Source organism: Haliotis cracherodii, unplaced genomic scaffold, assembly GCF_022045235.1.
Source record: "Haliotis cracherodii isolate W230 unplaced genomic scaffold, xgHalCrac1.p SCAF_10, whole genome shotgun sequence".
In the NCBI taxonomy this organism is placed as follows: domain Eukaryota; kingdom Metazoa; phylum Mollusca; class Gastropoda; order Lepetellida; family Haliotidae; genus Haliotis; species Haliotis cracherodii.
Window position 1 is genome coordinate 28,302,028 of NW_027266265.1, and position 26,333 is coordinate 28,328,360.

At 37.5% G+C, this 26,333-nt stretch overlaps 1 protein-coding gene across 2 annotated transcripts; it reads left to right on the forward strand.

The window, feature by feature from the left end:
* LOC139454239 (zinc finger CCHC domain-containing protein 2-like) lies at positions 1 to 23,428 on the forward strand. 2 transcript variants are annotated; one of them, XM_071235844.1, is made up of 14 exons: positions 1 to 624; positions 8,335 to 8,410; positions 8,936 to 9,012; positions 9,155 to 9,226; positions 9,758 to 9,827; positions 10,451 to 10,511; positions 11,391 to 11,551; positions 12,547 to 12,633; positions 13,331 to 13,397; positions 14,006 to 14,210; positions 14,462 to 14,553; positions 14,891 to 15,189; positions 15,464 to 16,768; positions 17,692 to 23,428. In XM_071235844.1, exons 1-14 carry the CDS (start codon positions 142 to 144, stop codon positions 17,733 to 17,735), a joined length of 3,099 nt encoding a protein of 1,032 aa, XP_071091945.1. In that variant the 5' UTR covers positions 1 to 141; the 3' UTR covers positions 17,736 to 23,428. The 2 variants fall into 2 exon arrangements, with proteins under 2 accessions (XP_071091945.1, XP_071091946.1); XM_071235845.1 differs by lacking the exon at positions 12,547 to 12,633.
* The last annotated feature ends 2,905 nt before the right edge of the window (positions 23,429 to 26,333 follow it).

Below are 26,333 nucleotides of genomic sequence, written 5' to 3' on the forward strand. Positions count from 1 at the left end.
ATTACTCGTACTGTTTCGGAGAATTTTACATGGCGACTTACTGAAAATCGTGATCTATTACGGCAAATTTAGGAAGTTATGAATAACTGATAGTCGCCTAATTGGAGGAGGACGTGCTTCAGACAGGCACCTCACTGTACGATGGTGTGTAAGGAGGAATTATGTAAATGGTTCAAGAATCTAAGGCCGCACCAGCGGATAGATTACATGTGTGGACTGCTACATATGTGCCTCCCACTGGAACTTCGGTTTCTCGGATCTGTGCTTGAAGACCATGGGAAGAAAAACTACAATTTCCTTCGTGATGCAGAATTAAAGGCAAACAATAGTGCAGAAATATCAAAGCTACAATCGGGAACGGATAAACAATTGCGTGCAACAGTCAGTGTTTATTTGTCGTTGTTACATTCGTCCAACACCCCGTGCGCTCAACTTCTCTTCGAAGTGTTGGAGAAAAATCTTGAACGAGCTTTCACATTTGGACCCGATCCCAATGACAATGAAGAAATCTTGATGGCTTTGACCCTGGCCATCAATCACCCTGCGTTTCAGTTTCACCAAAAGAACATTCTCTATGAGCATTATGCAAGATTCGATCCCGGGGCAAGTGACAGACGGAACAAGGTATGAGTTTCAATGGTTGACACTCGGTGCTGTTTATTCCAATATGGCGGACACCAGTTTTGAAATTCCATTTTTTGCCCAAAAAATGTTAATATTAGGACACGGAGTTACTTGAGAATGTGTAGTATTACTTACCTAATCAATTACGTATTCAGAACTGTGTTGTCATAAATGTATTCATAATTTTATTAGAGATAAACGGAAAACTCTGTTCTGTCAAAAACACGTTCTGTGGCCTTTGACAGTACAGAAGTGTTGTAATTTCTGTAAACATTGAAATTTTCATGAAATACATATTAAAAATACAACCCACCAACACTGAGTTAAGACAGACTTAAATATGAATGAGTATCTCATCATTATTTCACATGGCGTGTGTACATAATGCCCTGTTAAAAGATGAGTTCCAATACTTAATATTGGAATCAAAAGAAATACATGCCATAGATCCTTACTTATAAAAACGTTTGGTGTGTGTGCTAATAACCTTTGTGTCTACATGATTTTCAGAAGGTTTTCCTCTAAATGTACATGATGGGTAGGACCATGAAGATCTGGGTTATAATAGGTCTTCAGCAACCCATGGTCAATCCGGGCAGTCAGGCTCACTGTTTTGGTTGATGCATGTCATTCATGATTGTATCCCAATTGTGTGGATCGATGCTCATGATATCAATTACTGGATTGTCTGGTTCAGACTTGACTATATTCAGACTGCCGTCATAGCTGGAATAGTGCTGGGTGCAGGAGTTAAACAACACACAAACAAAACATGATGTGTAGATTGTCATAAACAGTTTGACATTTGGATTAGTAGTATCACTAACAACTGATTAAATAATTTGTAGACTGCTTGGCTTTATTTCCGAAATTGCTGTGAATGCATCACAATGTCAACAACACAAATGACATTCTTCTAAGGGAAATATTTATATGGGTTGGCTAAAGGTTCCAGTGGTTCATGGTATTGTTGTGAGTCAATTGAGTGTTATATGATCTAGCCGTCCGCTGTAATCCAGCTATATCAGAGATCAACTTGGTCTGAAAGTAATCATGTCTGGATCAGGCAAACCACTGACTGAAAACACAAGCAGTGATGCACTTTATTGGAGCATCATCATGATACACAATCAGACGTACGTGTCACATTTCAGTCAGTTCTTACAAAGAGCATGTGCTGACAGTCTCATTTAACATGATTAAGCTCAGATATTTTACTCCAATAAGATCTGAGGACACCTCCATGGAAGGTCGTGTCGGGTGAACCCTGAGATAACTTTGACTGCCAAATCTAACTGAAGGCTGCGTGGGTTCTTGAGCCAATCACCTGTCAGCTTCCTAAAACAATAAGGTTTCATTTTTTCACCAATGGTCATAACCAACTAGTTCTATGGGTGATTTTGGACTAGTGCCGAGATTGCTTTATATTCGGGAATCAACAAATAGTCCTCCTTGATTTTCACTAGCCTTTGACTAACTGACTGATCGTGTAGACATTTGTGTATGACATGTACATGATGTATGAGATCATCTTTTGAAAGATTATTTGTGACTATAGCATTGATCGATTGTATCAAAGCCATAATATTGGTTCAAACTGCTCATGGTGCCTACAAAACATTGTTTAACTGATCGTGCTTATAATTGTTTGACCTGACATTTAGTTGGATCCAAATAGGTTAATTATCATGATTATTAGTCTTCAACATCTAAACATATTACTTCACTGAAGTTTCCAATCTCATGTCTAATTGTTTCAAAACTGGCTGAATGCACATCTGTATAGCTTCACTATTCTAGTTGAAATTGATAATGATTACAGGCAGTACACAAGAGTACTTTAACACTATCAGACTATAGCACTAATCAAGTGCTAATTGAGTAGAACTCATTAAAAATCATCCTGTAGTTTGGCATACTGACATGTTGGACACATATAGTTGTATGCAAGTACATGTGTTTTACATGTATCAAAACAGGTCTTTCCTCGCGAAGTGCATCAAAACACGTGAGCACCTTGATTAAAAACGTTAAAAGATTTGGAAAATATCTATCAACGCCCAGTTGACAGTACACATCATTTGCAAATCCTGCAGTCGATCAAAATTTGCACGTTGAAATCTATGTTATTTACAAACCATATGTCGATGTCAATTTTGATTGGACTATGCATAGACTCGTTAGTCCAGCCAAAATATCCTCCTTAGTTCCAGCCAAGTTTGGCGAGGGTGGAAACTGGACTTTTACAGTCAGTTAACTCCCTTGCCTTGTGAAGATGGATGTCTCACATCAGTTGTCAAAATTAGGCATATAAGTCAAGAAGTCTTTGTCATGACCTCAGTGTTAAAATATTTAGGGGTCCCTAAGTTCACATACTACAACAGCAAATCTCAAGGACACCAGGACCCTCCTTAACTTAAAACACTGCACGATATTGTTATGTTCATGGAATGGAAATTAACCAGAGTCTTCTTAGTGGTCAGATTTGCTGACTTGGTTGATGTATGGCATTTTATCATATCCCAGTTTCGTAAATCGATGTGCATGATGTCAATCACTGGATTGTCTGGGCCACAAATGATTATTTACAGACTGCCATAATGTACCAGGAATATTCTTATTTCGGAGTTAAACATGTTAAACAACAAAACAAACAAATTATATTTTTTTTATTATTACAATGTCATTTCATAAGTACCAAAGCTCCTTTTCTCAGGGTAATCTAACTGGATCTTGATATGTCCACTGTTAAACATACTATATCATCCAATAGTCCCTGTATTCAATTTGACCAGAGGTAGCCCAGAAGTAGTGCTGTTTTCATGGCTGTCATCTCTTTGTAGTGGTTGAGTGGATAGTTTAGGGTATTGATGATGGTTAAATATCACCAGTTAATTAGCATATTGGTGGAAGGTCACCAGACAGGTGAAATATGTGTGAGATGCCTGTTACTAGTGTTAGTATTAAGTAGGTCCTTGCTTGCACTGCTTTGCTGTGTATACTAGTATAGCATGTTTCCAGGGGACAGTTGTCTATGTGCAGCATTTCACTGTGCAGAATTGCGTCCTTTTGGCGTGACAAACCTATGATCGTGGGTTCAAATCCCGGTTTGCCGTAATTATGTTTCTAGGTTTGTCAGCACAATACACATGCTCGTGGGTTACCACAAAGTGGTAAATGTCACTTCAAGCTTTGTTCCCACATAAAGCTGACATGATATAACTGGAAAATGTCCAAAGTGGCCTTAAACCCAACTCACTCACTCCATTGTAGATGTCCCCCCCCATTTAAAGTCATATGTTCAGTGCAGTTTCAATTTTTCTCCTCCACAGTTGTTATACAATCAGCAAATACCTGGTAATCAGTGAGTTTTTTAGTTATTTATACCATAATCTGCAGTAAATGATCTTGGGAAAGTGGAGACACTAGTTATGCAATTAGTTATAATTTACAGAATAAAAAAACATTACTTTGTTCTTGGTTTGATTGATTATACCTACAGTTTTCAAAATTAAACAGGGCTTCTGGTGTCCTTGAGGTATTTCCAGGAATATATGTACACATTCTCAGAGGCAGATATGCAGCCACAAGTCTGAAGTAAATGTCAGTAAAATTTGCCAAACGGGAATGAAACATTTGCCAAGTCATGTTACCAGTATAATAGTAATACATGTAAATTGATGTTACATGGTAATAGATGTTATTGCTCTGCAGCAGTGACTTGCATTTCACTGATAACTGGGCCTTTAAACAAATATAGGGCACTAAGCAGTCAGAGATAATATTGTAAATAGTATTTCATTTAGGGATCCCAAAATCTTGAATATGTACCTTTAAATATTTGGTTGGCATGTTAAACCAAATAAAGTAAATTCTAGACAAGGGGTTTGGACTAGTGGCTGAAGTCCAACACCTGAACACCAGTTATTAAACCTGAATAAACTTTCAAGGCAGAAATATTTTAATAAAGAAGTAATGTCAGTGAAATGTTTCTGTTGTTAGTCATTGATACTGATAGCCTTCTTGGAAATGTCATAATCTACCTTTCCAATGAAATCTAAAAATATCATTACCGGAGAGTTAAACAGAAAGTAGAGACTTGTACACATGGTATATGGCTGTTTGGTTTGGGCTATGGATTTGATCTGTCGACAGGTTGTGTTGTTTCCTTGTATTTAGCCAGCGACTCCAACAATTGAATGATTTTATTGTAATTTTCTGTGGCATTGGTGCCATTGCCTTCTTTGAAGTCTGCTGAAGGATGTTTAAAGTTGCTTATTTGGTACTTGATGGACATCTGAGACCTACAACTTTGTAGTAGTTACTTCACCACCTCTCCCTGATTCTCTTCAAGTTTTGCGCTATTGTTGGAATTAATAAATTGACGGTTGTAACCTGTGCAAAGAGTTCCATTAAGTACAATCAGGGAGTCAACAAATATGTGTTTGTGTTTCTCAGCCTGAATTTTTTTCAGTCTGACAGGATGTCGCTGTGAACACCACTTTATTGTTGTTGACTGTCCAAGTACACAATACACATTCTCCTGTTCTCATCATCTCTCTTCCTTCATTTGTTCTTTGCATGCTAAATATTGTAAGTTCTCCTCCCATGTAATATGTGCTGAAAATGTTGGACATCTTTTTTAGCATAATATGAAATAAATTATTAACATGATTAATGAGGAGGATCTCTTCCATCATGATAGAAGATATTTGTGTAACTGTTCGTGAGCCACATGGCATCTGCACCTCAGTTCTTAGACCAGCACTCGGCACAGCTGTCAAGGTCAAATGTTGAAGTGATCTTTAACATTGATTATGTAAGTAAATATATCTGCAGTTGACTTCAACTAAAGCAAACTGTTTGTCATAAGATGATAAATTGCTTACCTATAAAAATATCATGAACGTGCATGTATTTTCCTTCACATAGTGTAAATGGAATAAACTAGCAATCAAATAGAAAATGGGAAGAGCAAGATGTCAGTGATAGTTTTATATATAAATGTTTGTTTTGCATTCCAGTATACAAAAGTTATACCATGTATACAGTGAGCACAATAACATCATGATCATGCTAGCAGACATCCATAGGCAATAGATTTCCTATTTTAGCCTTTCATAAGTTTGCACCCAAGATTTAGATAATGGAGTGTCGCTAAGCTTGTTAGGTACCTTGGAGATTCTAAATATTTTGGTGTTATATACATCATGTGCATTTAGAGTTCTCTAATCAACCACTGGGATCTCATTCTCACTAAAGTGATTGGATATCTTTACTGCTTGTACTGTTTGTAGTCATGTTTTCACTTTCTACTTTGGGTGTATGTGTCTAGCAACCATTAAAAGACACCAACCATGAACAGAATGGACATGATGGAGGTGTTCTGATATATTTTATAGGTTTGACCCACCAGGGTTTTAAGCGATGCACAAATCATTAATATCCATCCAGTATGCACAAATGTTGAGATTGGGAGAATATTCTGCATCCCGAGGATGTACAATTTATATTGTACCTATAATGCATCAAGAGTAGTTATGGGTGTCATCCATCAATCATGACCAGGAGGGCTGGCTATCAATACAGATCATAAAGATCGATTATCGTTAACTATATATCGATCAATTATTGATGAATATCGGACAAGTAACTTTGAGCAAATATGCAATAAAGTCAGAAAGAAATCAACACACTTCATGCCATGGGTGAGTGGTGACACATTCAAGCATGGATTACTCTGTGGACATTTAAGTTATACATGTAACAAAAACAGTTGCGTTCCATCTTTGGCAATTGACATGACTGATCATAACAGTCTGTTTTGTTAAATTTAAACTTTCATCACAGTTGCTTATGTAACGATTTTCAATTTGTTTTTCAACCCTAATGACCACTGTCCACATCATCATTGATTCATTCCAGGTTCTTAAGGTAATTATCAAGATGTACAGTACACTACACCATTACATTACATTAACCTCATGTTGCCTGCAAGGAATCTTAAAAGTATTATAACTTTAGTAAGTCAAGGTCAAACTCTGACCCACCCATTCCATTCTGGATGGTTTAGAAAATTATGACATAACTGAACTTTGCAGATGAACTCTGTTTAGGTTTAACTTTAGACATTAAAGAATTAAGCAATACCTGATGATATTGAATTGATAAAATTACTGGCCACTTTGTACATGTTGTAGTTTTTGATAATAAGGACAATGTTGTCTCTGACAGAAGTGAATGTTTGATACCTATTGTCCTGGTTGTAAAACTACTACATTTTAAGCAGATTAAACACTTGGAATATCATGCCTTAAAAAGGATAGAAAAATACACCAGGGTTAAAACTTAAATTATATCATGTTATATTTCACATGTCCTCAAAAATGACCTGCTGCAGAGTTGCCGTCTACCTGATAGTAAAAGTGGTAGTCTACAGGGAATGTCATATTCCTTCCTGGAGTTACTTATCTAGCAGTATACCTATTGATTTTGAACATTGAATACAGATATGTAAATCTGTTTATTTTGACCTACGTATCATGACTGTTTTAATGATAGTTGCAGAGTTCTGAAGAAAAATTCGATTAGAGGGAGGTAGTGGGGACACCTGGACATTATGTGAGTGGTGAACAAATCAACTGTGGAATGACAGGATACATGTATCACTCTGCGCCTTCAGCTGCTAGTCCACTACTCCACTAGTCCATGCTCAGTCTAGTACATGTAGTAAGCTCAGCTAATAAGAGTTCATATAACAACACTACAATTCACCTACTGACAGCTAAGTTTGAGCAAGTAGACAAAAGTAGACTCAAAAGATATATTGTAAACAAACACATGCAGTATTCAATTTGACAGATGTCTTATTTCTATCATCATGTGCAGCCATTATTTGGAACACCTGGGGTTAGTAGGCCTGGCATACCAGGCCCTTAATAGGACAAAGTCTGTAGTTATGCTTGTGCAAACAAATACAATATAATGTTCGAAAACAATTGATTTGTTTGCATTTTGATTACATTGTTAGTTGTAATCAGGTAGTTAATTTTGAAATTGTTCATAATATTTGTTTAAATAACTATGATGTATCATGATTGACAATAGGAGATGGATGATTGATACCCCATTAACTTGTGTAACAAAGGTAATGAAACGTTTCTGTTGCTCTTTAAATTTACTGATCATACTGATTATGGCTACCCATCATTAACTACATTCAGTCTCTTCATCATGTTTAAGGTATTCATTTGTGAAATTAATTTTTTATTTTTTTTGATGGAGTTGACATGTCATGTTAAGAATACAGTACATTGAGTATGTCACCTCTACTCACTATACACTTCATTAATCTAAGTGGGTTTGGTGGATGTCAAATTCTACTAATTTCTTGATGAATGTTCTTGACCCATCAATGTTTGATCATTTGTAGCAAACTTAGACATGTTTGACATGATCCCTTTTAGTGATAGATTACAGTACATTAAAGATGTAGTAGTTTTAGATTAATTTGCATTTTGTGTGCACATGTAAAATGTGGCTTCATGTTACACCAGAATTTCAAATGCTCAAGAGATAGGTTCATGCACTTAGCTTTTGGTGATGAACTGTAGGTATTCCTATCATTATGATAACATTTGATAAAGATGTACATGTTTCAAGTTATTTTCTTTTAACCATGGTAACAGACAATGCTTTAATTTCTTCCAGAACACTGAAGCATGTGACCTCTTCGAAGAGCCAAGTTCAGGTGAAGCAGTTGAAGCAAGACTGAGGGAGCAGCAAGGTAAGTCGACATGGAGATTCACTGCATGACATGTCAAAACCATATATTTACCTGAAAGTATTAACAATATGGATTCAGCAAGCTTGACTCCTGACAGTTTCTAGGGATTTGGTCCTGTCCCACACATAAGCACATGTTACAGGTGATGTCTCCTTCAGCAGAAGTTTTTGAATGAAATATGCCTCTGTTCACCCGGCAGTAATTGGGTACTTGGTTGGGTGAGATGATAATCATGATAATGTTGCTGTTAACCTTCATTCGCCTCACAGGCAGCTTGGGTTTCATACTCCCCAGGTGTAATAATGGTGTGCTTTCAGCATGATATCTAGCAACGAAAAGTGCAACACTAATGGACTACTATAATAAGCAGATTGCTGGTGTATGACATTGTTTAGTTGCTTGTAACATGAGGAATAGAGTGTGTATCTTCAATGGGAGGGGTACCTGAGGGGATATTTTGTTACATTATTATGAAATAACATTAAATTGTCTCTCAAATGATTCATTTATGACATTTTTTTACAGACTCCATTTGCAACGTAGAGGTGAAAGAGTTCTCCCCACGCAAGCAATCTGGAAAGAAATTTGAGTTTAAGGTCCATGTGAGTAGAATATGTTTTGCTTTTTCCTAATGCTTAGGTTATGAAATTAGTTCAAATCTGACATTTTGTTATGTGTTTAGTTTACCTTAGATACCCCCATATGTTTGTAACTCATTAAGTAAGTGTTCTGATGTACCTACAGGTTACCTGGTCAAATGGCAGTGTGTTTGAACTCACCAAGACGATGCGGGAGATGCACGATTTTCACATTCGAGTAAGTATAGCGATTTCCAGCCAAATGAAGTGTTCCATGTTGAACCATATCAGCCTAGGCGTGCCTACAGAGATCACAGGAGTGTCACAGATTGTCCATGTTGGGATATAGTTTAATATGTGTATCATGATTCATATATATTGATGCTATTTCTGTATTCACCTAAATATAAGATACATGAATAACATGATCCATTTACCTGTGCATTCATGTTATATTTCTGTATCAATTTTCCAAAAGTAATAACCTGCCTTAACAACTTCTATGGCTAGCATTACCTTACTTACTGTCATTGTTCAGATTGTATCTGATTACATAATATTATTTGAATGAGACTAGAGGCAAATGAGGCAAATTACCAGCAGGTATTGCAAGACGTATCATATCATGACTCCAATATCACGATTTATGTTGAGTTTTGGGGCTACTACTTAAGTGAAATTGCTATCTTTCTACAATATTTATATTGTCCAGAAAGGTTTGGAATATGATCTGTGTTATATCTGTTTTCACATTCTCTCCCCTTTGCAGTTGTTAAGACTTTTTCCTGATGAAGTTGAACTTCAAAAAAGAGAATGGAAATCCGCCTTTTCAAATCACTGTAAGTTGTGTAGCTAATCTTTCTTCTTATACTACAGCTTATTGCTGTGTGTAACAATAATCTATAAGCATTGTAGTTGCTTAGATGTTCTTTGCCCTGAATATGTTTCTAATATGTTGTCACTATCTGGTCTTGTCTGTCTGTCTCACTCTGTATTTCATTTCTGGAGCAAAAGTTGAAAACTGTTAAAGATTTTTCATCTAAACCTGGTACATGTATTAACCAGGGGCTGAAGTGGTGCCTTTAGCTTTTGTGGGGGCCAGGGGAGTTGTCATCTTCTGATGACTCTTGGTATCATTCATATCTAAAGCATTACAATTTGCTGTTCAGAGTTGCATCATAAACCTATGATAGTGGGTTCAAATACCAGATTCACCTTGGTCATATTTCAGGTTTCTCAGCTCCCAACTGTTCATGGGTTTCGCTAAAGTGGCAAATGTCTAAGACCTGCATCACTTTGGGCTTTCCTCCCACATCATGCTGACGCCACGATATGACTAGAATACTGTTCAGTGTGGCATTAGACCAAACTTGCTCCCTCACTTACAGATTCACATCCTACTATTGTTATGACTGGAGTTAGATTATGCAAAGTGTGAAGTGCAACCTCATTGCTGTTTCAGATAACCATCACTACCACCAACACAAGGAGGAGCTGGCCAGGACCCTGACAAACTACATCAGGTGTGCTAGTTTGCTTTGCTTTCAAATCTTTTATATCACAGAGAATTTCAATCTTAGGACACTGGGCAACTTTTCAAGTGTGATTCTCAGAACAATCCTGTGGATGTTCTAATGATTTTTGTAACTGCTTTCCAGAATGTTGGGGGCAGTCAGGTAGCCTAGTGGTTAAATCGTTCGCTTGTCACGCCGAAGACCCGGGTTCGATTCCCGACATGGGTACAATGTGAGACGCCCATTTCTGGTGTCCCCCGTCGTGATATTGCTGGAACATTGCTAAAAGTGGCGTAAAACCATACTCACTCACTCCAGAATGTGGCTATTGTGTGACTTGGCTGTTAGTGTATCTCTGCAGTGCATCTTTACTCATCATGCTCATGCTACCAGGTACCAACCCTGTGGTTTGGCTGATTCAGACTCAGTTATTTACAGCCACCTGACTGAGGCATTGTGGAGGATTCACTCAGTCAATTTAAATCCTAATACCTAGGACAGATTGGGCACAAGGGTTAAATTAGCATGCCAGATTTATCCGACCCTTGAAAATTAAGTGCCGGGCAGATGGGAAAATATAATTTAGTTGCTAGTTGGCGTCATATGAAAAGTATGGAAATTGGTGTTAATAACTTTGAAAACTTGGCTGGAAATGTACCTTACTCAATTGTATGCAAATGGTCCTGATTGATTTTCCCATCCCATTCAAAGATAGGATATTTATATTACATTCCACAACTTCAGCCTTCTTTCTGTCTAGTAAGCTCAGCTCACAATTGCCCACATATTGATGTTAAAACTTATTACAAATGCTGCCAAAAGATCAGTTTGGACTGGTAGACTCAAATGTTTTTGATATAAACTGATAATATTGGGTCTTTTTTTTAGCCTTCTTGTCAGACAGTCTGCTATACTGAAGCATGATCAAGTTGTAGAGTTCTTCAAGGGAGGCAATCAGATTCAACAAGGTCAACAAGAGCAAGTTATCCCTCCTGCACCTCCTCGTGTAGGCTGTGGTGTACCCCTCTCCCCAATGTCTGTAACTACAGGTAATGGACGCTTCAACCAAGCAATGATATGGTTGAAATATATGTTTGTATTTAATGAAGCACTGCTGCTGTATTTGTAAGATGTTATTTTTGATGATCTGAATTAGTTTGCTGCACACATCCTTTCATACATTGCACACACAATAAGAACATTGACTTTCAACCAAGGGTGGATTCTGGTGGAGAAAAGACCCTGCCTCTCACATTTCTTGTAAGGGCATATAACATACTATAACAAGAATAGAGTGGTCAAAAGGGGACCAGCATAGAAGAATATGCTTCAGTTTTAACCTGGTTTATAGGTTGTCAGTGTACCCAGATATCATGGGTAGTGAAGGTAACAGTCTAGTGGATCTTTTCTCCCACTGTCAGGCAGGGAAATGTGTGGCCCAGTTGTCTCAAGTGCCACAATTTGCTGTGCAGAGTTACATCCCTTAGGCATGCCGGAAACCTGAGATCGTGGGTTCATATCCCGATTTGTCCTGCTTATATCTAAGTTTATCCTCACCTGACCTGTTCTTGTGGGTTTCACCAAAGTGGTAGAAGTCTATGACTTGCATCACTCCATGCATTCATCACTACATTTCTTCCCACTATAAGCTGACATGCCATGATAATTGAAATACTGTTCAAAGCAGTGTTAAATCCTTTGCACACACTCACACTATCAACCACTTGTTTGTCAGATTCAGATCGCATTTCTGCCTTGACATAGCTGAAATATTGCAAACCAGGCACCTGTTCCACAAAGTGATGTTAGCGCTACGACTACTGTAAGCCCATGTTAAAATATAGGGGTAATGATCTCCATAGGGCTGAGATTGCTTGGTGGAGCGAGCCACTGGGCATAAACAAATTTCCAACTTCCCCCACCTTCACAGTAAAGTTCTTGTATGTTGCACAGTTCTATTTAGTTCTATAAATGTTGTGAGGACTTCTTTTTGTTGTCTGCAAAAGTGTTCGTTTCTATGATACTTGGTTCCATTGTTTTGTAGACGGGGAGCAGATGATACCTCCATTTCCACTGAAATCCTTGACAGTATGCAACTCGCAACTGCATCCTTTTCCTCAAAATTATCTTGGTAAGCCTCAGAGGGGGTATCTAACTATGAGGCTTTGGTGGTAGATTTTGTGAAGCGGGAAGGCATTTGTATTTGCAAGGGATTCTATTGCTTTTGTATTTGACTGTTAATTCGATGGTTTAATATCACTGCTAAGATACTTGTACTGTGTTTATTCTGTTATTCTTTGGAATATTTGTTGAATGTTGCTGACATAAGTATATGTGCAAAAAAAATTACCATTTTCTAGTTGCATGACGTTATATTTGGTAACATATTATTCTTTTAATTCTTTTGTGTGTTGTATATCCTGCAGTAGGAAATATGGTCTGGAGTAATAATTGTCAAATATTTCAGTAATCAAATCCATAACAGTTTTCAACCAGTAAATATCAAGCAGTAACTTCTGTAATATATTCAGAAAATACCAATTTTCTAGGAACATAAATATCAGTGAAATCAGTTGCAAGCTTTCATTCTGTTGGGTTCAGGCCTGATCTTTCCTTGCTGTCGTCATCTTTCTTTGTTTATGCTCTCTAGCGTTTTATATGTTCCATATGACATGTTAACATAATTAACATTTTGAATGAATACGTTGTGCAGTTTGAATTGTTTTATCAATATTTTAGTGCTGATTGCTGTTGATGTGAATGAAACTTTGTCTGGTATGTACATTAATCAATTTTGACATAAGGTTGTTTTGGTGTGGCTATTCCAGTTCCTATAGACCCGAGGTTGGCGAGATGTAACTCTGCAGACTATCTCCCTGTCCCTAACAACCAAAGGTAGGTACTGATGTTTGAACTGACTTGAATTTGTACAAAAATGACATGTACTGGTTAGTAAAAATATTAAAACACTCAAAAATATGAACGAAGTGATATCACAGTAATAGATTGTGTGCCGAAGACAACGAAGAATTCATGACAAACCTAATTTATTTTTTTGTTTGATGTGAAAAAAAATATCTTTGGAAAATGTCTTATGGTCATACTGCTTTAAATAGTATCATTTAATGGTATGGCATGCTGGATTAAATAAAATATTGACAGACTAGTAACCCAACTAAAAAGCCTTGAAAATGACAGTTGACAGTCTTGAAAAGGCCTTGAATTTTAGTGTTCCCTTTCTGTATGGACCTTGATTATAGATACTGTAAATATTAATCTGGCCCTGGGCCCGCCATCTTCAAATAGAAAACTGGAATGTTGGAAAATCACTTACATATACTTAGGGGGGTTGTATTGTATGCAGTATGATTGCAATACTATTATTAAGACCCAATGCATTCACACCTACATGTCTAGAATCAAGAGGATATCCTGCATGCTCTTTATTGTGTAGTCAGTTATGTTTTGAAGAGACATGAGATTCTTTCTTTCACTTGTTACAGGCATATCTGTCCCCATGGAGTTGTCTCCCATCATGTAGACTCTCCCTCACACTCCTCCCCTTCCTCAACAAATGGGTCCCCCCTGAACAGCCGCTCCACATCCCCCAACCAAAGCTCTGATATGTGCATGGAGACTGTTCAGCTGCTGAAACTCCTCAACCTGGATCAGTACTCAGACCTACTTGGGAAACTCACCCTCAAACAGGTACTGCCATCAACTCTGTGCCATATTTCTGTCTTTATTCTGATATAATACTTACTAGCCACCTTTATGTATGTTTTCATAACTGAAGGTTTTGTTTTACATATAAATTGCTGTAAAGGCAGTCAGTCACTTTCACTGAAAAAGTGAAATCAAATAGAAATTCATTTTGTCATTTTTGTATTTGCCATTACTTTTGACTTCTGTAATAAAGGCAGTTTGTAATCATTCATTAACTCAATTGTTAAATTTAGCTGAAGTCCCAGTCTTCAGAAGACTTGACTAAAGCTGGTTTACCAAAGGATGCCCAGAACAACCTCAAGTCAAAATTGGAGACTATCAACAGGTAAATGTAATCAAATCATGTGAAACCACTCATCACATGTAAGATATGAGAATGAAAGCTATATTTTGTTACTCGAATAACACTACAAAAACTTTGGAGAACATTTTGTACTTTGATCACAGACTTGCTGTCCCTAGGTGGAATCTGTCTGTAGTAACCTATTCTTGTTGTCATAGAAAAGAAGTATCAGTCATTTGCACTGTTTCAATGAATGTCATAATATTGTTTTGAATTTGGTTGAGCTAAGAAAGACCCTTACAATATGTAATTCTTAGTTATATACCAATTTCTATATGTACACAGAAAGTTGGTGCAGTATGTTTTGCTCTTGTTCCAGAGAGAAAGCGAATCCTGCATTGAATGGTGTGGTAGATGGTTCCAGTGGGACATTGTCCCCTGCTTCTCACAATAACATCCCCTGGCCTACAGCCCACGCTCCCCCTATTGTCCCCATCCCCTTCTTAACTGGCCCCATCTATGTCACCCATTCCCCTGCCCCTGTGGTACCCCCACCCCAGCCAGATGGGGTTGGGTCAGACTCCGAGGTATCAAGTGCACCTCCTAGTCCAACACAGATGTGTAATATGAGACAAAGACAGAAGACAGACAGCTCGGGATCAGATGATAATGACAAAGGTTGGTTACGCTATTATTGTTATGTTTTTGTCACTGTGTAATATGTCAAGCTTTTACTTCAATTTTAATGTGCTTCAATCACCGGTAAATCATCTATTTCCTGAAATTACCACTTTGTAGAATGAAATAGCAGTCAATGACATAAGCACCTTCTGTTTTTTTAATTACTTTTTTTCATATTGAACAATGTTAAGTGTAAATTTATCTAATATTTATATATGTCTTTGTATATATTTTCTTGAATGTATTTTGATCAGTGTTCTTTTTTTTACAGACAAACCTAATGGTAGTGAGTTTGATAATCCGCGAACAGATGGTAAAAGAAGGTTGTATCCAAATCGCCCAGGATTACTTCCACCAAGGTCAGGAGGTCCTTATCCAGAGGAGGTGAAGGGTGGTTTGGTGAGACAGCCTTCCCCCCATAACGTCTACTCCGACACCAAGCCTGACCTGGCTCCTGTTGCAACTGCTGCTATGTCCACACAAAACGGGTATCAGTCGGACCCTAATCCTAGTCCTGGGACATCGTCAGGCTTCGCACCGCGCCATGCCGTCTTTCCCTCCATCCTTCGTCCCTACGTGAAGCCAGCTCCAGCACACACAAACTTAGCTCTACACAACAAGAATGTCATCAACATGCCTCAAGAAGGTCACGTCAAGCAACAACCGCATATGATGATGTACTACCATGCTGTGCGCCAAGACATTCCCATGACCACTAGTGTGATGCCATTGAACCTGAACAACAATACAGTTACCAATCAAACATATAGTGCTAACAGTGAGGGTGTCAGTTCTCAAAGGATTTTGCAGCCGTATAATATGTCATTGTGTCAACGAGGCCCGATGGTGCCTATGCATGGCCCAAGATCTGTGCTTACCAATGTTAACAGTGCAACATCTGTGACTGTTTCACAAGGGGGGTCCCCACAGTCTATTCCGGCAGGCCACTCTGCCGGTCCAGCTAACCTCAGTGTGAAACCTGCTAATGGCGTCCCCGTTCCTATGCCCAACCCGTCTGGGACGCCACCAGAATCTGTTCATTCTGGCAGTGACTCACCACTTCAGATGATTCACAATAGTCAGAGCGCTGCCTCCACCACTATCACATTCTCAACTGCAACGTCAACATTCTCGGCCGCTCCCCAGACAGTGTCGACTACCACTCATGCTCAGTGTAGTTCATGTGGCTGTAACTGTAACAGCGGCACCCCCTCTACTAACTATCAGCCTCAGTACAATGTCATACCGCCATACCCGTACTACATGCAGGCAAGCATCTACCAAAATGGCATGATTCCACCCTTCTCCAACCTGCCCACGTACGGGCACCATGTCCCTCCGCCAGCCTATCCCAATGGACTAAATCATGAAATGTATGTGAACCATCCAGCATTTCCACAAATGCATCCAGCCATGGCGGCTCCCCACTTGGTCCAGAGCTTGTATGGGAACCTCCACCATGGTCAAGGCAACCCCGGGGCCCATGTCAAACACAAACCTCAGGGCTGCTACAACTGTGGCTCTTCCTCGCATAAAGCACAAGACTGCAAGGAAAATTCAATGGATGCCATGTCAGGTGAGCACAATTTATGTGAGCAGTGCTTTATCCTAGTTTTTGTCTGTTCTCAGAGTGCCGTCAAGATGGATTAAGTGATCTTGATTTCTAAGGATAGGTTGACACTGATTATGATTCGTGATCCGTGAACACTATATCTGTGTACTGAGGTAGTTATCATCTAGGACCTGCAACACTTAGTACTTTCTCTCCTAGCCGAGGTGACATGCTGTGATATAATACGGAAAGTGTTCAAAGCAGCATTAAGTAGAACTCACTCACTCTATCTTGTGACTATATATGAGTAGTTTGAGGAAGGTTCTGTATTTGTTGGTCACAGTATTCCATATCTTGTTTAATAATGTTGCAAAATGACTAACAACTATGATAGATCATTGGCAGATTAAATCAGTTGTCTCTCAGTGGTAATCGATAGTGATTTTCAAAATAGTCTATTTGTATTCGCAAAAACATGGTTTCAGTTCTTCAGATGAGTACTATCAATTTCGCTTATACATTTCAAGGGTTGAAATTTTAACATAAAAGTCAATGGTTCCTTATCATAATGATATAACAATACAGTAAATTACGGTTATGACGAACTTGAAGGAATCACTAATTTTAGTTTGTAATAACCGTAGTTCATTATAAGCTTTTATACAGCATTTATTCAACAAATGGTCGGGACTAAAAAATAAGGTTGTTATATCTGTCAGTTCGTTACAAGCGTGTTCGTTATAAACGTAGTTTACTGTATCAGATTTGGGTGGTCTGTATGTTCAGATACCATAGATCTCAAGGACCCCCCTTAATTTCAAACTCTGAATTTAAGTAGAAATGTGTCCAGACCTATTTTTTTGCAGATATAATCAGTCTGAAGGTTGACTCTGTGTAAAGAATTATACTTGTCCTGAGAAAAACTAACTTTGACATGTTTTCTGCAGGACACTACCACCTGGACTACAAACCCAAGTCCGACTCTGACTGACAACGACTCCGACCTGGTCGATATGGACGATCAGGACTAGTGCGTGTCAGCTGTGTGGCTTCTCGGTGAACAAACCTTCAGCACAAGTTCATTGGCTGTCTTTCATGATGTTGAAGATACAAAGCTGACGATAGGCTGTGTGCAGTTTTCTGTTCAACCTTTTTGATGAAGTTTACACAGTTGACTTGAGTAGATGTTTCTGAAATGAAGTCCAAATGGCAAGCATTCAGATTAGACAGTCTGACTTTGTGCTGAATAACAATATTTGTCATGTTGTCAAGTTGATTTTGATACAATCCATCAAGGTTTTACGAGTATATACGAGCCATGTCAGTTAGTGATTGAAAACTGTAGAATTTGGACGCTTGTTGAGGTCGTGAGGTCACAGTGGTGTGTTGTGATACTGGTATGCTGACAATTACTCCCTAGCTTACAAACATTATCTGCCAAGTGCTGAAGCATCACAATTTTCCTTGGTGTTATTTCCTCTTTTAGTCCCTGTTCATTGATGTGAATGAGGATTTTTAATATCATATCTACCAGTCTTTGTACCTGTACCCTATTTTCATTCTATCATTTAAGTATTACTTCATCTTAAAATCAGTGAAGTCTTCTCAATGGTGTCATTTATCATACAGTATATTTCATATGTTTGTTAATATTGAGAAGGATGGATATAAGATATAAAGCTAGATGAAAATTTATGAAAATGCTTCTGATTAATCAGTTTTTGTCAGTTTGCAAGACAGTGGGCTTTAAGAAATTCCTACTGCTTGGTTTTAAGGGCAGCAATGAAAGTAACAAAGTTCTTTTTTAGTTTACTTATCTGGCCATCAGTGTCTATCTAGGAGGAGAATTAGCTCACAGTCATAACACAAATGATCACTGTATTCGTGTACTCTGTATGTCAATTGTGCACACTGCATGCCTCTGAGCATTTGTACTTAGCAAAAGCAACAGACAAAAGGATTGATGGCTTACCCTTCTCTAGCTGTCTGTCTGTCCTGCCTACTTGTTTGTGCAATGATGAGTTGGTAGTTGATGACTGTCAATCTGTAGCAGTGCTACAGGGTGCCATTTACTGTAGCCGTTTTACGTAGCTTCAGTCACACATAATTTCACCAGTAAATTATTTTAGCTATGGAGATATTGATTGTCAAGACATATCTAGCTAGCAATGATCTTATTGCCAATTCATATCTAACTGTTGGGAGAAGCTGTTGTATGTGGCTTATACAAGTTGGTCATATCTTTCACTGAGTAGCTGTTTAGAGGATAGTATTTACTAGTGATATATTTTTAAGGAATTGAAATTAATTCTTGACAAAAATCACTGTTATCAACTTAATGGTTTGCGCTTTGATTGCAGACCTATTTCCAGTTGGAACTGGTTATTTGTGGTTTGTCTCATGTCACACTAGTCATGTCATACATCAAAACACTTCGCCCAAGTGCTTGTTTATCATTATGATATTTATTTTTATGAGTTTATTTTATGATGTATATTTCCCAACGTATGTGCTCAAGTAGTGTGGTGTCCACTCCTGTATGTTTATGTATGTACCATTGTCTCTTCACTCCATTGCTATGACAGACTCACTCATGCAGGTATCAAGGTCACAGGACAGAAGTTACTGCAGCTGAAATTACACTTCAGAGGAAATTACCGGTATCCTTCTTGATGAGAGGAAATTATTCTTCTTGATGCTTTGCATTTCTGTTTTGGTAGATTTTTTCCAAAGCAATGTGCAGTTGGTATTTGCATTTAAAACAATGTTTATCAGGTTGAAGGATGGACTGTGTGTAAAGTAGGCAAAGAAATAGACCTTTTCTTGCTGATCACTCATCATCATCATTGTCTTTGTGTACCATTCAAGTCAGTTTCAATTAATATCTCTATCCAATAACTCTAGTCTTGGATGTATACATGTGAGGTTCATATGCAATATTTCATAAATTTTGTTTCAGTACCCAAATGTTTATCAAGTAGTTAAACCACATGGCGTTCCTGTTAAGCAGGTGTGTCACACTAATTTATTGTATGAAGGAAATATATTGCAAACTTGCCATTAGGGTAACAGTATGACATGCAGACGTAAGTACCTGTTCTCGTGCCAATACATGAATGTTTATTTATATATGCTCATGAAGAAAGTATTAGCAATGTCATGGATATAAGTTATTGTTTTTCACAATTCCAGGGGCTGGTTCCACAAGCTGATCTTAATGCTATGACAATCGTAAGTCCTACTGAATAGATACTATGATAGGCATTGGCTTAAGATCTCCTTATAGAACAAGGCCCTGCTTTCTGGGCAAGATGGTACCACGATGACCATAGCTTTATGACATGTGTTTGTATGGTTATCCTAATAACAGATATGACCTTTTGGCAAAAAATGAGGCATAGACTAATAGCTGTAAGGTGAAATGTTTGTCATATCCTGTTGCTACTGGAATGGAATTCTGGACAGATTGATCTCCATGTTAGTACGTGTTTGTGTGTGACAAGGACAAGCTGACAACATTAACAAGGAGTGGACAGATGCTTAGGGTTTCAGTCTAATCAGACATGGTCCTCCCATTTCCCATCTAAAATCACTGTAGTTATTTTTTGTATGTTAATTGGTTTGCTTTCAAGTGTGCTGTTTAAAAATTGTGTGCCAAATCTTTTTGTTCAGAAGATTTAGAAAATCTTGGGTAATCCCCAAAGAAAGTCACCTGGCTTAATGTTCCCCATCCCATTATCAACCCTTGGCAGTCAGAGATGAAGCTGTGACGTGTGAGCATCACTTGCAGCTGTGTAGCAGAACATGGGACCTGTAATACTGAGGACTGTCAAATATTGTCCCAGTGTGCAGCCACACTTGTATTGTATGGATTGCAGACTTTTTCACACCAGTTAGCTTGGTCGTTAAAATATGAATAAATTTGTAGCTCAATAGTTTTTTGTATTTGCCATGAAGATGTTTCAGTCAATCAGTTTTGACATAAAAAAAAGTAGAAACATGATACTGTTTAATGTGCAGAATGTTTGGTATTTTACTGTAACATGTCCTGTATATAACTTCAGAGAAGGCTTTGTTCTCTTGACAGGCTTGCAAGGGCCAGAGATTTTTATCAAGCATTATTTGAAAAGTTAATAGTTTCTTTCCTTTTGAATTGTTTATATTGTTGTATTTTTAATGTTTCTTATCTGTCAAAATTAGAGTTGTCAGGGAAAATAAGACTAATATGATTACAAATATGAATAAAATATTTAAGCTGTTTTTATTTAAATTTTGGCGAATCTGTAAACCCAAGAATAAATATAAGTGGCCTTATTATTTGTATTATGTCAACATTGATGCTATGTTAGAACTTCAAAATGAAACCAATTGTTGTCCATTAAGGCTCAATTTATTACATGGACTTGTGTAACAAATTTAGTATGAAGGATAATGCATTGGGACATGGATAAAGTGCTGAAGCTATTGACACTGGTAATCTGACCTTCATTGTGAATCACATCCTTATTCATCAAAGCAATAACATTGACTGTCATAAGTTAAGATTTATCATTAAGACTCATGTTAGTTGAAGTTATTAGGTGGCTTTGTAGACCAGGATCCTTGCTATTAGTTGGCAGTAATCAGTTACTTGTTTCACAAAGCGATCCTAGTGCTAGGACGACAGTCGCAACTCCTATAATGTAAGATAGTCTTACCATAGTTGTTGGGCTACAATCGTTGTGTGAAATGAGCCCCAGTTCTTTGATTGCTTTAGACATCAGCCCAGCAGTATATTCCACATCTTACCGACAATTGTACTCAAGTAGTGTGTTGATCTCTAGGATTCATATGAAATCTATGTCTTGTGTACCTTGAATTTTATTGACGAAGAGAACTATTTCTTTAAAAATACACATAGAACACTAGAGCATGTCATTCTAAATATCCATTTGTGCCAGATTTGCACATTGATGATAATTTACTGCCATTGTGCTCCCCACTTGTCTAACCTGTCTTGTCCTTGGTGGCTATAAGGTCTGCACAGCCAAAGATTTAGTTTTCTATATTAGACATTTCTTCATTCAAATACATGACATATTTTACTTAACCTGTGTGAGTGATTGACAGATAAAGGATGTTTTGCTTTAACCAAACATTTTGCAAGCACTGCTATGCAAAGGTGTAAATTTCTTTCTTGTATGTACATAAGTGGGTGAGAATGAATCTGAAACTTGTATCAAAATCAAGGGCTATATATATATATAACTGAACAATTTCGTGATCAAATTGGCTTATGTGCATAAATAGCTGAGGTTAGCATGTTAGTATCTTATTATGTTTCATGACAGGGTGCAGTTCACATAGCAATCCTGGCAAGATCCATTCCCCATTCACACTGACCCGTGGTAGTCATTAGACTAAGTTGAGTATTGGAGCCCTGGTCACCATGAATATATTTCATTGGCTAATTTTTTATATATGAATTTGATAACTGTATATGTCTATCCGATAGATACATTTTTAACATAATAATCAGTAGCTCTGTGATGCCAATCACCATAAGATACTACAAGATGGATACAGTTTCATGAAATCCTTGACATTGAATCAATGAATGTTGATTTTATGAGATACTGAAAATGAAATGTACATAATTTCTGTACAGTGTTATTTGCATGGGAATGAAGTGATATTTATTCTCTTGTAGAAAGTCACAAGTATGAGATCAGTCACAAATAGAAACAAGTACTGTGATGTCCCAATGCTGCCCTGCCCCTCCTTTCTGTAAATACAAGATCAAGTTGTGTATATTCGAGTTACATGCTTACTACAGCCAAAATAGTTTGTCTCATATTTCAAAGCATATCCGCCAGCCAGTTACTTTTTTGTCAACAAATAGAACTCTGATGTTTCACGTTTGGGTTAAAAAAGTATGCAGTATGATTAATCAATAGCAGTTTGTGATTTGAGGAATTGAGACCTTGCTTCAGCTGCATTTTGTTGACAAAGTCCTTGTTTGCAAGTATAATCACTTGTTGAGGCATTGTTCTGACATATGGATCTTGTTTGAGTGCTTATTGTTGCGTATTGACATCCCGTTTGTGCTTTGTGCTGGAGTGAGGAGCTGTCTCAGCACTGAAGTTTCCTTGTGGAGTTGATATGGAACTTCACCAAATCACCTTGACTTTTCTTGTGGTCAGAGTATAGCCTTATTCAGCAGCCTTGGATTGACTGAGAAACCTTTTATTGTATTTGACTTGATATTTGCAATTTTGATCATAATTTATTTCAGATTAACAGTGCACAGAACTCTCAAAAGTAAGAATGTGATGTACCATGTATTGGGGGAGGTTAGGGTATTAGGCGATAAAACTTGACCCTTAAAATGACTACCTAAATGATATACAGTGAGGAAAGACCAACTTCTACCAAGAGCAACATACAGATGATAACATACATCATACGTCGGCCATGTTTTGAAGCCAAGCTAGAAAAGCATAGCCTGCTTGTCTTATCTTATTATTGAATGGGAAACTATGCTATATATATATTTGATGAACGAATAACATTATCAGTAGCAAGTTGATGTGTAGGCCTAGTGCAGGTGTACTGTCTGTCTGGTGTGGTGCTGTGCCGTCATTCCTTATAAGTGCTGTTGTTGAGCCTTGTTTATACACATACACATACACATACACCCTAGTGCATACATCTGTACATTGTTTGGCCCTTGGCTGTATCTGTTTTGCCAATCTCCAACACCCACCATTGTCGAGCTCATCACCTGTTCAGAAACATATGTAAACTATGTCACCAGTATTTTTTTAAAGGTAAATGTATTTTTATTGAAATTCAGAGCAAGATGTTTTCTTTATGTACAGAGGATTATAAGCAACTGGTAGTTATTTTAGCCAAAGTGTGAGTGTGGAAAACGCCAAAAAGTGTGCGTGAGTGTTGCTGTGTGTAGACTTTTCATGAGTTTGGTGCCAATTTTACTGTTTTGTCTGCAGTTGTGCCATGAAAGAGTTAGTGTGGTATGGCGGTGACGATGGATCTTTTGTTGGAGGCTGTTGTCAGTGCAGTGTTAACATGGTTGATAATGAGTTGCTCCATTGAAAGTCATCAACATTGTATCAAGTGTTTCTTTTAAAGAATGGTTAATATATTTCCCTTTTGCGTTTCCTAAGGTATTATTGTATGTCATAATGATCAATTTGATATGAATTGTTAACAATTCATCTAAAATTCATATTCATATAAAAGTTGTTGTACATAAAAGTTTTGTGTGTCCCAATAATTAGGATATCTTAAATGCAATCAATATTCAGACTATTATAGTCATTTATCTTAACAGGTTCCTAAACATACATTTTTCATGGCGTTCTATATTTCAGTGGGGCAAATTTTCATTTTGGTATGAGGTTTAAGCAATGTCTAAGCCTTCTCTGACCATGTTTAAAATACTCCACAAAACAAAGTACTGAAACCAAATGGGATGTTGCCAAATTGCTGCTTTCTTCCTATAATGCAGAAGAGAATCTGTGAAAACCTATAGAGCATCATGTACTGGTGTGAGTATTTTGACAATAGCCAAGTACAATTGACATTATGAACATGTAGCTTATGAAGAGGCCTAGTTTGAAATGTAAAAAAAGTGAATTATTATGTTTGTTACACTGAATTCGCAAGAAGATCCCTAAAGAACAGTTTTATCTTATGGTTACTTGTGAATTAGAAATAATGAATTGTAGATTGGTAGTGGAACATGGAATTAAGTTAATTTAATAGTATATTCATCTAAATTATTGTTTGAATACCATTCCCCATGTTATCAGTGTAACAGCATCCTTTTAACAGAATGAATGAGAAGCGTTTTATTGTGTGTGTCTGATGTTTGTTGATCAAAAGTGCAACACTTAATTCCCAATGTCCATTACAATGGAAACGAGATAAAAATGGTTTGGTCTGTTTCTTCACAACGTTATTCAATTCCAGTGACAAATGTGATGGCTTTTAGAATGGTTTTATAGGTGCTACTGTTATTCTGTGGGATTTTATTTATTGGATCACTTGTTACAGATTCAAATTATTTTATGTTCTTTGATTTCCATTAATGTCATTACTTTTAGACAATCCAATGACATGGCTGTTTGACCATCCAATGACAGTTTGTATATTACGACACTACCGGATATTATTGTACTTTTATCTGATATTAGTTGACTTTATGGAAAGCAGAATTTCCACAAACACTGACTAGATTCGAAACCTTTAGATAAGTGTCAAGTCTTGTTAGTAGGCAGGCGAGTATTATCTTCACACATTTCACCCTTAGTCACATGTTAAAATTCTCCAGTTTGTCTTACCGTGTATACATAGGACTGTTGGTAGGTTGCTGTAGAGTAGGAGCTCTCAAGTATTCCATGTTTATTCCAGTTGTGAGAAAATGTTGAAATGTTCAGTGCGACTTATCGGACATTTGACACAATATGATGTATGCCTTGTTGAATAAAGAAAATATATATATTTTGTTAGATAATTTTCATATCTTCGCCAACTTCCTTGGCTAGATTTGTGGTATCGTTGCTCAAAGATACAACCCGATCTGTTCAAATGAGAACTTAACATTGTGAGTATCATTGTACTAAATTTTGTGGATATTAATATAAACAACTGTTTGCATATGGAAGTTGGTCTCCAAGACTGTTTGAAAGCTTGCTTGGAAAGTTGACTTTGTACATATTTATCAAATCACTGTGTTCCTGTACAGAGAAAGAATGGTTTTTAAGTTAATGTGTGTATGAAATGCCTCCTGTGTTGTTTATGTTGAAATATTTTTCATCAGCATGGGCTGATGCTGCAAGGTTGATATATTTGTAGCCATTGAACACGGAGGGAAGTGTCAATTGTATTTTATGCATCAAAATAACTGATCTTGTAATAGGAAATCATGACAAATAAAGCCAATAAAAATGGATAAAATGAACTCCACACTTTTGTTCTTGTCCTGTTTTTAACACCCTGGATATTTTGGGTTGGTTGGTTTGTTGTTTTACGCCGCACTCAGCAATATTCCAGCTATATGACGGCGGTCTGTAAATAATTGAGTCTGGACCAGACAATCCAGTGATTGACGTTATGAGCATCAATCCACGCAATCGGGATACGATGACATGCAGCAAGCAAGTCAGCGAACCTAACCACCCGATCCCATTAGTCTCCTCTTACGACAGTGTCCATCTAATCATATTACACTGTTTCAAAATTTAAACAAATGGCGATGTTGCCAGTAATCGACTCACTATATCTCTAATACAACTTGAAACATCTTAGTTGAACGGAGCACAAGGACATCCATCTCCAGTCATATCTGAGGATGACCGTCTCGGTGGTCTTGTGGTTGAGCGTCTGCCCAGAGTGGAAGGTCCGGGGTTTGATCCCCAGCAGTGTCATACCAAAAAACATTAAAAGATTGTCCTTTTTGTTACCGATCCGGGTAGAGAATAGGTCTTCAGCAACCTATGCTTGCCCTAAAAGGTGCCTATGTAAGAGGCGACAGACAGGGACGGGGGGTCAGGCTCTCTGACTTGGTTGATGCATGTCATCGTAT